The sequence below is a fragment of the Heptranchias perlo genome, chromosome 38, assembly GCF_035084215.1.
Source record: "Heptranchias perlo isolate sHepPer1 chromosome 38, sHepPer1.hap1, whole genome shotgun sequence".
Classification (NCBI taxonomy): domain Eukaryota; kingdom Metazoa; phylum Chordata; class Chondrichthyes; order Hexanchiformes; family Hexanchidae; genus Heptranchias; species Heptranchias perlo.
In genome coordinates, this window is record NC_090362.1 from 15,824,859 (window position 1) to 15,838,310 (window position 13,452).

At 49.0% G+C, this 13,452-nt stretch overlaps 1 protein-coding gene across 1 annotated transcript in view; it reads right to left on the reverse strand.

Moving 5' to 3' along the window:
• tmem266 (transmembrane protein 266) overlaps positions 1–13,022 on the reverse strand; it is a 58,803-nt gene extending 45,781 nt beyond the window's left edge. The window contains exons 1-3 of the mRNA XM_067973237.1: positions 12,877–13,022; positions 5,633–5,779; positions 3,478–3,666 (exon numbers count right to left, since the gene is read on the reverse strand). Coding sequence (XP_067829338.1) covers positions 3,478–3,666; positions 5,633–5,779; positions 12,877–13,022 — 482 coding nt within the window. The remainder of the gene's footprint in view (positions 1–3,477; positions 3,667–5,632; positions 5,780–12,876) is intronic.
• Between the last annotated feature and the right edge of the window lie 430 nt (positions 13,023–13,452).

The following is a 13,452-nucleotide window of genomic DNA, read 5'->3' on the forward strand; positions in this document are numbered from 1 at the left end:
CATCACCAACACCTTCTCAGAACATAGGAACAGGAGGAGGCCATTCAGCCCCTTGAGCCTGATCCGCCAATCAATTAGATCATGGCTGATCTGCACCTCAGTTCCATTTACCTGCTTTGGTTCCAGGTCCCTTAATACCCTTACTTAACATAGGATTATAGAACAATAAGGATTGGCAATAAATGCCGGCATTGCCAGCGTTGCCCACATCTGGTGGGACAATTCTTTTTTAAATGGGCATTTGCACGAGGGAGTGGAGGTGCTGCCAGAACTTATGGAATCTGTAACCCAGTAAGAGTCAGTGACCATGGAACCCGTAACCCCGTGAGAATCAGTGTCTCTGGAACCCGTACCCTAGTGAGAGTCAGTGTCTCTGAAAGCCATACCCCAGTGAGATTCAGTGACCATGGAACCCATGTCCCAGAGAGAATCGGTGCCCATGGAACCCGTACCCCAGTGAGAGTCAGTGCCTGTGGAACCCGTACCCCAGTGAGAGTCAGTGCCTGTGGAACCCCTACCCCAGTGAGAGTCAGTGCTTATGGAACTCGTACCCCAGTGAGAATCAGTGCCTGTGGAACCCGTACCCCAGTGAGAATTAGTGCCCATGGAACCCCTACCCCAGTGAGAATCAGTGCCTGTGGAACCCGTACCCCAGTGAGAGTCAGTGCCTGTGGAACCCGTACCCCAGTGAGAATCAGTGCCTGTGGAACCCGTACCCCAGTGAGAATTAGTGCCTGTGGAACCCGTACCCCAGTGAGAGTCAGTGCCTGTGGAACCCGTACCCCAGTGAGAATCAGTGCCTGTGGAACCCGTACCCCAGTGAGAATTAGTGCCTGTGGAACCCGTACCCCAGTGAGAGTCAGTGCCTGTGGAACCCGTACCCCAGTGAGAGTCAGTGCCTGTGGAACCCGTACCCCAGTGAGAATCAGTGCCTGTGGAACCCGTACCCCAGTGAGAATTAGTGCCTGTGGAACCCGTACCCCAGTGAGAGTCAGTGCCTGTGGAACCCGTACCCCAGTGAGAATCAGTGCCTGTGGAACCCGTACCCCAGTGAGAATTAGTGCCTGTGGAACCCGTACCCCAGTGAGAGTCAGTGCCTGTGGAACCCCGACCCCATTGAGAGTCAGTGCCTGTACAACTCGTACCCCAGTGAGGGTCAGTGTCCATGGAACCCGTACCCCAGTGAGAGTCAGTGCTCGTGGAACCTGTACCCCAGTGAGAGTCAGTGCCCATGGAACCCGTACCCCTGTGAGTGTCAGCATCTTCATGACAGGAAGGAGGAAAACAAATAAACAAATAGCTGTTCCAGTACAGCTACAACACTGGCATCTACCGACAAAGTGGAAAATTGCCCAGGTATGTCCTGTCCACAAAAAGCAGGACAAATCCAATCAGGACAATTACCGCCCCATCAGTCTACTCTCAATCATCAGCAAAGTGATGGAAGGTGTCGTCGACAGTGCTATCAAGCGGCACTTACTCATGAATAACCTGCTCATCGATGCTCAGTTTGGGTTCCGCCAGGACCACTCGGCTCCAGACCTCATTAAAGCCTTGATCCAAACATGGACAAAAGAGCTGAATTCCAGAGGTGAGGTGAGAATGACTGCCCTTGACATCATGGCAATATTTGACTGAGTGTGGCACCAAGGAGCCCTAGTAAAATTCAAGTCCATGGGAATCAGGGGGAAAACTCTCCAGTGGATGGAGACATACCGAGCACAAAGAAAGATGGTAGTGGGTGTTGGAGGCCAATCATCTCAGCCCCAGGATATTGCTGCAGGAGTTCCTCAGGGCAGTGTCCTAGGCTCAACCATCTTCAGCTGCTTCATCAATGACCTTCCATCCATCATAAGGTCAAAAGTGGGGATGTTTGCTGATGATTGCACAGTGTTCAGTTCCATTCGCAACCCCTCAGATAATCAAGCAGTCCATGCCCACATGCAGCAAGATCTGGACAACATCCAGGCTTCGGCTGATAAGTGGCAATTAACATTCATGCCAGACAAGTGCCAGGCAATGACCATCTCCAACAAGTGAGAGTCTAATTACCTCCCCTTGACATTCAACGGCATTACCATCGCCAAATCCCCCACCATCAAAAATCCTGGGGGTCACCACTGACCAGAAACTAAACTGGACCAGTCACATAAATACTGTGGCTACAAGAGCAGGTCAGAGGCTGGGTATTCTGTGGCGAGTGACTCACCTCCTGACTCCCTATAGCCTTTCCACCATCTACAAGGCACAAGTCAGGAGTGTGATGGAATACTCTCCACTTGCCTGGATGAGTGCAGCTGCAACAACACTCAAGAAGCTCGACACCATCCAGGACAAAGCAGCCCGCTTGATTGGCACCCTATCCACCACCTTGAACATTCACTCCCTTCACCACCGGCGCACAGTGGCTGCAGTGTGTACCATCCACAGGATGCACTGCAGCAACTCGCCAAGGCTTCTTCGACAACACCTCCCAAACCTGTGACCTCTACCACCTAGAAGGACAAGAGCAGCAGGCACATGGGAATAACACCACCTGCACGTTCCCCTCCATGTCACACACCATTCCAACTTGGAAATATATCGTCGTTCCTTCATCGTCGCTGGGTCAAAATCCTGGATCTCCCTTCCTAACAGCACTGTGGGAGAACCTTCACCACACGGACTGCAGCGGTTCAAGAAGGCGGCTCACCGCCAACTTCTCAAGGGCAATTAGGGATGGGCAATAAATGCCGGCCTCGCCAGCGACGCCCACATCCCACGAATGAATAAAAAAAATAAGGACTGATGGCGAGTAAAGAAAAAAGCATTTACATAGCACCTTTCACAACCTCAGGATGCCCCAAAGCTCTTCACAGCCAATGAAGAACTTTTTGAAGTGTTGTAATGTAGGAAACATGGCAGCCAATTTGCGCACAGCAAGGTCCCACAAACAGCAATGAAATAATGACCAGATAATCTGTTTAAGGGATAACTATTGATCAGGGGAGAACTCCCCTGTTCTTCTTCAAAATAGGGCTGTGGGATCTTTTACATCCACCCTGAGAGGGCAGACGGGGCCTCAATTTAACATCTCCTCCAGCAGTGCAGCACTCCCTCAGTACTGCACTGAGAGTGTCAGCCTAGATTACCTACTCAAGTCTCTGGAGTGGGACTTGAACCCACACGCTTATGACTCAAGGTGAGGGTGATACCAACTGAACCATAGTTGGCAGCATATAAAAGGCCAGCAATTTATCATGGTGCTAACATAAACGGTGAACTAACACAAACAGCTGGAATGTATTAACTGCTGAAACGTGTTCAGTTATTGTGCGTTAATTCAGAACTCTCATTCCCCCTCTCCCACTTCCCAGACCAGCAAATAAGTCCATTCAATGATATCAGCAGAAAGATATTAAATTAATCAGCATTCTTCTCACCGTGATTTCTAAAACAGGTCGCGATGGCGAATAAATGCAGGAAAGACTCGCTCACCTCTCTCTCTGGTCATCGTCGTCCATGTTGGAGAGCAGCTGTGACCCGGCCAGCGAGAGGTCAAGGGCCGCCAGAGGTAGGTCGCGGTATGCGAAACTGACCAGCTGCACGGGAGCGACGCACTGGCTCTCGTCCTCCACCTGCTGGGAGATGACCTCGAGGTCCGGCATGCCCCCTTCCCGACCGAGCCTGCCGGAGACCAGAGAGAAATGTAAACACGGCGCGTGACAACGTCGGGACTCCTGCACTGCTCTTTGGAGGTAGAGGCTCCCCTTTGCGCTAGGCCGGGCAGGATTTAAAACACAGGCATTAGGTAATGCAAACCTTTCTCAAACCTTTCAGTCGTCTCAGAAAAGGTTTCTGTCGTCTTTCATTTCTCTTTTTGTCCCAACAATAATACAAAAACGTGCACGGTTATGTCAAGCTCGCCATTCCACATTGGCTCCCGGTCCGACAATGCCTCGATTTTAAAATTCTCATCCTTGTTTTCAAATCCCACCATGGTGTCGCTCCTCCCTATCTCTGTAACCTCCTCCAGCCCTACAACCCTCCGAGATCTCTGCGCCCCTCCAATTCTTGCCTCTTGAGCATCCCCGATTTTCAGCGCTCCACCATTGGCGGCCGTGCCTTCAGCTGCCATGGCCCTAATCTCTGGAATTCCCTCCCTAAACCTCTCTGCCTCTCTCTCCTCCTTAAAGTCGCTCCTTAAAAGCTATCTCTTTCACCAAGCTTTTGGTCACCTGTCCTAATATCTCCTTGAGTAGAATGGGCCTATACTCTCTGGAGTTTAGAAGAATGAGAGGTGATCTCATTGAAACATCCAAAATTCTGAAGGGGCTTGACAGGGTAGATGCTGAGAAACTGTTTCCCCTGGCTGGGGGCATAGTCTCAGGATATGGGGTCGGCCATTTAAGACTGAGATGAGGAGGAATTTCTTCACTCGGAAGGTTGTGACTCTTTGGAATTCTCTACCCCAGAGGGCTGTGGATGCTGAGTCATTGAGTATATTCTTGGCTGAGATCAATAGATTTTTGGACTCTAGGGGAATCAAGGGATATGTGGATCGGGCGGGAAAGTGGAGTTGAGGTTGAAGATCAGCCATGATTTTATTGAATGGCGGAGCAGACTCGAGGGGCCGTATGACCTACTCCTGCTCCTATTTCTTATGTTTCTTATGTTCTTATGTGGCTTGGTGTCAAATTTTGTCTGATAACGCTCCTGTGAAGTGCCGTGGAACATTTTACTACATTAAAGGCGCTATATTAATGCAAGCTCTTGTCGTTTTTGTTGTTGTTTATCCTAAGGACAGATGGTGCTCCCATGTCTCCCAGAATTGCTGTGTGTTACAGGAAATAAAATCCTTACCTACAAGTCACAGAGGAAAGGTGCTATCTACAGAGAAATGTGTGCAACAGAAAGGGATTTGCTGCAAAGACTCACATAAGCAGCAGTGGTCGTACTCTTGACTCTGAGTCAGGAGGTCATGGGTTCAAAGTCCCGCTCTAGAGACTTGAGCACAAAATCCAGTGCAGTACTGAGGGAGTGCTGCACTGTCGGAGGTGCCGTTTCTCGGATGAGACGTCAAACCGAGGCCCCTGTCTGCCCTCTCAGGAGGACGGAAAAGATCCCATGGCCACTATTTCAAAGAAGAGCCGGGGAGTTCTCCCTGGTGTCCTGGGCCAATATTTATCCCTCAACCAACATCACCAAGATGCTCTGGTCGTTATCAGATTGCTGTTTGTGGGAGCTTGCTGTGGACAAATTGGCTGCCGCTTTTCCTACATCACAACAGGGACTTCATTCCAAAAAATACTTAATTGGCTGTAAAGCGCTTTGGGACGTCCTGAGGTCGTGAAAGGCGCTATATAAATGCAAGTTCTTTCTCTCTTTATAAGAGGGCGATGAGAATTTATTAATTGGGCCTGGCTGAGAAAGTTTGAGAGTCTGCTGGCCTAATCACTACTCCTGTGTGATTTAAATAATGTAGAAGTCTGCAGCAGTGACACAAACATAGAATACTCACCTAGCACAAAGCTAGATGATGTGATTCAATAGCAGTAACAGACTTGTAATGGTGTAGTGGGTTATAATTGATGACAGGCAGCTTGAAATCAATTACAACCTACCACACTCCTGCTTGTCTATTATTGCTTACATCGTTTCCACACTTAGTGGAATATTTAATTTATAAAGATAATCGTTTGGCTCTGCCCGAGATGTACGCAGCAGCTGGTCGGAGCCTCTGTCACCAGCAGGGAGCTGACAGTCGCAGGTTGCTCTGTAGTTCGCTGCGATCACAAAGCTTCAACGACGAGTAATTCTTTTCCCTTCTGCAACTCTTAATTCTACAAGACCCGTCTTGAACATAGCTCCCACACCTGGTGGGGGAGGGGGGGATGGGAGGGGAGCCTTCCCTGGCACCTCTCCCTCACGCCGAACAAGATTCCAAGGGGAAAAAAAGAAGAAAAAAGAAAGAATTTGCATTTATAATGTGCCTTTCCCAGCCTCAGGACGTCCCAAAGCGCTTTACAACCAATGAAGTACTTTTGAAGTGCAGTCATTGTTGTAATGTAGGGAAATGCGGCAGCCAATTTGCACACAGCAAGCTCCCGCAAACAGCAATGTGATAATGACCAGATAATCTGTTTTAGTGACGTTGGTTGAGGGATAAACATTGGCCAGGACACCAGGAAGAGCTCCCCTGCTCTTCTTCGAAATAGTGTCAATAGGGATCTTTTATGTCCACCTGAGAGGGCAGACGGGGCCTCGGTTTAATCTCTCATCCGAAAACGGCACGTCCGACAGTGCAGCACTCCCTCAGTACTGGCATTGGGAAGTGTCAGCCTAGATTTTGTGCTCAAGTCTCTGGAGTGGGGCTTGAACCCACAACATTCAGACTCAGAGGCGGGAAAGAGTGCTATCACTGAGCCACGGCTGACACTTGCTCGGGGCGGGGGGGGGGGGGGGGGGGGATTTTCCCCACCTGGCGGAAGCCAGGTGCAAGGTGAGGGGAGAGTCCCTCATGCCCCAAAGTGCCACCCCTGTCCACGGCCTGATCTTGTGGGGTCGGCCTCATTTACATTTTTAGGCTTGCTTCTGGTGGGATTCCAGCCTCCCCCGGTGAATCCACCTCGGGAGAGGGAGTGAAATTGCTGCTCAGGCCTCGGGGGGCCTGAAGTGGACCTTTTATTTTTTATTATAAAAATGTAATGTTGTGGGGCTGAGGAGTCGAATTGATCGCCTGTGGTTGACTCAAATTCCCTGCTGGGCCGTTAAAATTTAAATCATGTATGTCATATCTTATTAATGTCTTCTGAAAATCGATATGTACATTATCCATTGCAGTCTCTTTATCTGCACACTCTGTGATTTGCTCAGAAAATTAAATTGGTTAAGCATGACCTGCCCTTTATAAATCCGTGTGGCCTCTGACTAGCCCAGATTGACTGTCCCTGATTAGCCTGTGCTAACGGTCCCTGATTAGCCTGTGCTAACTGTCCCTGATTAACCTGTGCTAACTGTCCCTGATTCGCCTGTGCTAACTGTCCCTGATTAGCCTGTGCTAACTGTCACTGATTAGCCTGTGCTAACTGTCACTGATTAGCCTGTGCTAACTGGCCTCTGACTAGCCCAGATTGACTGTCCCTGATTAGCCTGTGCTAACTGTCACTGATTAGCCTGTGCTAACTGTCACTGATTAGCCTGTGCTAACTGTCACTGATTAGCCTGTGCTAACTGTCACTGATTAGCCTGTGCTAACTGTCACTGATTAGCCTGTGCTAACTGTCACTGATTAGCCTGTGCTAACTGTCACTGATTAGCCTGTGCTAACTGTCACTGATTAGCCTGTGCTAACTGTCACTGATTAGCCTGTGCTAACTGTCCCTGTTTAGCCTGTGCTAACTGTCACTGATTAGCCTGTGCTAACTGTCCCTGATTAGCCTGTGCTAACTGTCACTGATTAGCCTGTGTTAACTGTCCCTGTTTAGCCTGTGCTAACTGATCCTGATTAGCCCAGGCTGACTGTCCCTGATTAGCCCAGGCTGACTGTCCCTGATTAGCCCAGGCTGACTGTCCCTGATTAGCCCAGGCTGACTGTCCCTGATTAGCCCAGGCTGACTGCCCCTGACATTCAATGGTATTACCATCACCAAATCCCCGACCATCAACATCCTGGCGATTGCCATTGATCAGAAACTTAACTGGACCAGCCACATAAATGTTGTGGCTATTAGCGCAGGTCAGAGGCTGGGTATTCTGCGGCGAGTGACTCACCTCCTGACTCCCCAAAGCCTTTCCACCATCTACAAGGCACAAGTCAGGAGTGTGATGGAATACTCTCCACTTGCCTGGATGAGTGCAGCTCCAACAACACTCAAGAAGCTCAACACCATCCAGGACAAAGCAGCCCGCTTGATCGGGAGTCCATCCACCAGCTTAAACATTCACTCCCTCCACCACCGGCGCACTGTGGCTGCAGTGTGCACCATCCACAGGATGCACTGCAGCAACTCGCCAAGGCTTCTTCAACATCACCTCCCAAACCCACGTCCTCTACCACCTAGAAGGATATGAGCAGCAGGTGCATGGGAACAACACCACCTCCACGTTCCCCTCCAAGTCACACACCATCCCAACTTGGAAATATATCGGTCATTCCTTCATTGCCTCTGGGTCAAAATCCTGGAACTCCCTTCCTAACAGCACTGTGGGAGGACCTTCACCACAAGGACTGCAGTGGTTCAAAAAGGCGGCTCACCACCACCTTCTCAAGATGAACTAGAGATGGGCAATAAATGCCGGCCTTGCCAGCGATGCCCACATCCTGAGAATGGATTAAAAAAATAGGCAGATAGGGTCTCAGTTTGATACGTGATCTAAAAGATTCAATTATAAACATGAAATTAGACACACTCTTTTTCAGTATCATCTCTCTAATAATGAAGTGGAGGGTGCCCAAGGCTACTGCCCACCTGTAAGATACCATTTTACCAGGCGCATTACAAGTCGTTTATCAACTGTGCTTAATAGCTTCTCCTGTCAGTTGCACTCCTAGGTATAAATGACCCAACCTAGAGCGAACTCATGGTATCGTAGATCCACAAAACCGTGTCCATGCATCCGCCATTGGATCAAGTGTCGTTGGTCATGCAAGTTAAATGGGAGGGGGCAGCTGGTCCTGTGGGGCTTCACTCTTCTGCAGTTGGGTCACTATATTACACAGCCGAGCTCAACAAGCTTAAAAGGGACCTCAGGCACCTATCGACAAATCTAATGAGGGGAGAGCGGTGTGTAGAGGTCATTCTCTCGAAACCTGAAGAGACAATTCTTGGTGGCACTGTATATGAGGGTGTGAGTTCGCTAAGTTCCACTCTAGGAATATAGGAACAGGAAGAGGCCATTCAGCCCCTCAAGCCTGTTCCGCCATTCAATTAGATCACAGCTAATCTGTATCGTAATTCCATTGGTTCTGTAACCTTTAATACCCTTGCCGAACAAAAATCTATCAATCTCAGTTTTGAAATTTTCAATTGACCCCCCCAGCCTCAACAGCTTTGTGGGGGAGAGAGTTCCAGATTTCCACTCCCCTTTGTGTGAAGAAGTGCTTCCTGACATCACCCCAGAACGGCCTAGCTCTAATTTTAAGGTTATGCCCCCTTGATCTGGACTCTAGTCAGCTCTCTGTTTATTCTGGAAAGTACTGAAAGAAAGTAATTCTACACTTGGGGCATAAGTATAAGACAGCCACTAACAAATCAAATAAAGGATTTAGGAGGATATTCCTTACACAGAGAGTGGTGAGAATGTGAAACTCAGATGGTTGAAGCAATGAGCAATGATATATTTAAAGGGGAGGCTTGATGCATACATGAGGGAGAAGGGATAGAGGTCTATGGGGGGGGGCAGGGTTGGAAAGAGGTAATTAGAATGGGAGGAGGCTCAAGTGGAGTATAAACACCAGTAGAGACTAGGTGGGCCGAATGGTGCTATAATACTGGTGCTTTAGGCTAACAGTCTCTTTCCACTTGTGAGGTAAATACCATTAACACCTCTGGAACAAGTTATCCTCATTTGAAGCACTGATCCAGAAGTGTTAATGGATCATTAGTTAATCAGCACATTAGATTATCCCCTGTAGTATATACACTGCAATCACACACACCAATAAGTTCCGAAGCTCTTTAAAGGGACAAGCACAACTAAGAGCCTGGGTGTTCAGCAAGTGAACTTACCAATCACACCCACCCCGTCCCTGAGAGACCATTAGCTGCTTATGTTTTGGTTTTGTGAGGTGCTATTTCTGACTCTTGCGCAGTCGATGGCAATGTCAAAGTAAACTCTGATGAAGGAGGTTACCTTCGGAGGCGACCTCCTTCCTCAGGTGAACTCCACATCGTTCACCTGAGGAAGGAGGTAGCCTCCGAAAGCTTGTGAATTTAAAATAAAATTGCTGGACTATAACTTGGTGTTGTAAAATTGTTTACAACTGATGAAAGGTCATCGACCTGAAACGTTCCGGAGCAATTTTAACCTAACCTGCTGGGCAGGAAACCCTCGGGATCGGGTGCAATGCCTGCTTTACACCCCCGCCCGATATTACTCTCCGCTGACTTCAACGGAGAGCGAAATCGGGCCGGGTGTAAAACCAGCGTTGTCCCCGGTCTCATCAGTTTGCCGATGGGCGGATTAGGTTAAAACTGACCCCAATGTTAGCTCCAGTTTCTCTCTCCACAGATGATGCCCGACCTGCTGAGTGTTCCAAACGTTTTCTGTTTTTATTCAAGGTAAACTCGCCAGTTTTGCTACGGTTGGCGCCCGAGGAAGACCCCGAAACAAAATGAGTCTCCGCGGACCTGGTAAGGTTTACGTTGGCACTGCCCCCAGCTGTGCATGACCCAGGTATCAGGAGAACTGGATGAATACAGAAATGTCTATTGACCATCAACTTTACTTATGTAGGACTACATTATCTTGCTGGATGCAGAAGACGTTTGTCCCCTCCTGATAGGCTCAACTTAGATTTAATTTTTTTCTGGGAGGAATGTGGTTGAGATATTTGTTTTTAAATGTGCCCCTCCTCTCCTCCTGGGGTATAGTTCCACAGATGTCCTCTGCACGCTGGTATTTCACCCAAGTGCCCATTCTCCAAGTGTGAGCTTGAACAGCCAAGGAATCAGCAGGCATAACAACCGCGCCAAATCTTGTCCTCATCTGACATCCACACGCGCGTTTCACCGACCAAATGTCCTGAAATGTCGGACCCTGACTGATTTTGTAAATTATCGTTCATTCTCGGGATGTGGGCGTTGCTGGCAAGGCCGGCATTTATTGGCCATTCTGAGTTGCCCTGAGCAAGTGGTGGTGGGTCTTCTTGTAGCATTTCGGAGGGCAGCTAAGAGTCAAGCACGTTGGTAAGAGACTGGAGTCACGTATAGGCCAGGCCGGGTAATGGACCAGTTGGGCTTTTAGGACAATCCGACAGCTTCTTGATCACTTTTACTGATACCAGCTTTATATTTCCAGATTTTTTTTTAATAAAAACTGAATTCAAATTCTCAAACTACCACAGTGGGATTTGAACTCCTGTTGCATCTGGATTATTAGCCCAGGCCTTTAGGATTACGGGGTCCCAGTGACATAACCACCACACTACCACACCCTCCAATTTATCCCCATGGTAGCTCGGTCAGGCCAATTGGAGCACCATCCTGATTGAGATCAACTAACTTTGCTCGGAATGGGGATTGAACTTTGGAGTCCTGGATCGTCGTGACTCGGTATCACACGTTGGGCGGTATCATGGCCCTACTGAGCCCACCGCAGAGCACTGAAGTGTTTTCATAACGCTGAGATTCTCCACTAGACTCTCTTTATTATCAGCTATCCTCACCAGGCACATTGAGTGTGCCTAATTTCTCTCATTATGGGATATAAATGAGAAATTCTTTGGCTGATTATTATTCAAGTAGTTGATTTGTTCTTGCTGTGCAAACACAATCTGAGCCTGTCTCCTGGAGGCTTGCCAGGAACTCCGGAATGATGTGCTCCAGGGCCTATTTAGCAATAATGAAAATGGGTAAGTTGGACATTATCTGCGAAGGAGAGAAGATCTTTTGGCTCTAGCTGCAGGGAGAAAGAGTGGGAGAGTGTGAGGGAGAGAGAGAGTGAGAGTAGAAGAGCAAAATAGGGCAAGAAAGAGTGAGAATGAAACTGAGAGAGTGAAATATAGTGTAAGTGAGAGTGAAATTTGTAATTGTGAGAACGCTGATCAATCTTTGCCTCCTTAACACAAGGGCACTAAGGCCAATTTATCACTTCTATTACTACCTCAGCTAAGATCAGTAATCTCAGTATAGACCGGGTATCAAACCTGTATTCCTCAGCTCATCACTGCTGAGCCTTTTGGGGGGGCCCTACACCCTACTTCGATGACTCCCCTGTGAAGCTGCAGATCCATTGTCTGTGCTTTTCTCAGCCTAGACTTGACTATTCCAGTGCTCTCCTGGTCAGCCTCCCATCTTCCACCCTCCATAAACCTCAGTTCATCCAAAACTCTGCTGCCCGTATCCTAACTCGTACCAAGTCCCGTTCACCCATCACCCCTGTGTTTGCAAGCCTACATTGGCTTCCGGTCTGGCAACACCTCGATTTTAAAATTCTCATCCTAGTGTTCAAATCCCTCCATGGCCTCGCCCCTCCCTCCCTATCTCCGTAACCTCCTCCAGCCCCACAACCCACTGAGATCTCTGCGCTCCTCCAATTCTGGCCTCTTGTGAACCCCAATTTCCTTCACCTCACCAATGGCGGACGTGCCTTCAGCTGCCTCGGCCCTAAGCTCAGGAATTCTCTCCCTAAACCCCTCTGCATCTCTGCCTCTCTCTCCTCCTTTAAGACGCTCCTTAAAACCTACCTCTTTGACCAAGCTTTCGGTCACCTGTCCTAATGACTTCTTATGTGGCTCGGTGTTAAATTTTGTCTGATTACGCTCCTCTGAACGTTTTACTACGTTAAGGGCGCTATATAAATGCAAGTTGTTGCTGTTGAGCAGCTGAAGTTTGTCTGTTGTTTTTTTGTACTGGGCAAAAAGTCTGAAAGTCGGTGGCTGGGATTTTGAACGTTTAAATTTGGGAATGGTGGAGCATTTTATTTTTGGCTGAGGCAACCTGGAGTGCTGAAAGATAGCGACAAATGCTCAGAACCCACAGCCACATCGTACCATCTGCGGCTCCGACTGTCCCTTGCTGCTCAGGCCTCACCTCCTGCTCAGCCTGGGGACGGCTGCCAGTCTCTCAGCTGCCTGTTCCAGCACTGGCCCAGAACGAACGGCAATCGCAGCATTAACTGCGCCCGGGCAAAGAAAGAATTATTCCATCATGTTTCCTGCCCACTCGCTCCAACCTTTCAGGACGGCCACTGGCGACAGCCGCGGCACTTGTGACTCCCTCCCTGCCTCCTCCATCTGACGCTCGCAGCTGCTGCGGCTTCCCGCTTGAGCCCCTCCCCCGCACGACCATAAGCTGTCTCCCTGGGAGCAGCTCCACCATCACAGTCAGGACAAGGAGAAAACAAGCTAAGCTTGTTAGGTCATTTTTTTTTTAATGGTTTCCTCCTGCTTTTGTTTACTTATGTTAATGTGTCAGCCCTGGCTCAGTGGGTAGCGCTCTCGCCCCCGAAGGTTGTTGGTTCGAATCCTGCTCCAGAGAAGTTGAGCATAAAGATCAAGGCTGACGCTCCCAGTGCAGCGCTGAGGGAGTGCTGCACTGTCGGAGGTGCCAGCTTTCGGAAGAGATGTTAAACCTCTCGGGTGGATGTAAAAGATCACGTAGCTCTTTTTCAAGGAACAGCAGGGGAGTTCTCTCCCGGGTGTCCTGGGCCAATGTTTATTCCCCAACCCACATCGTTATAAAAACCCCCCCCCAGGTTATCTGGTCATTATCACATTTTGTGGGATCTTGCTGTGCACAAATTGGTTGC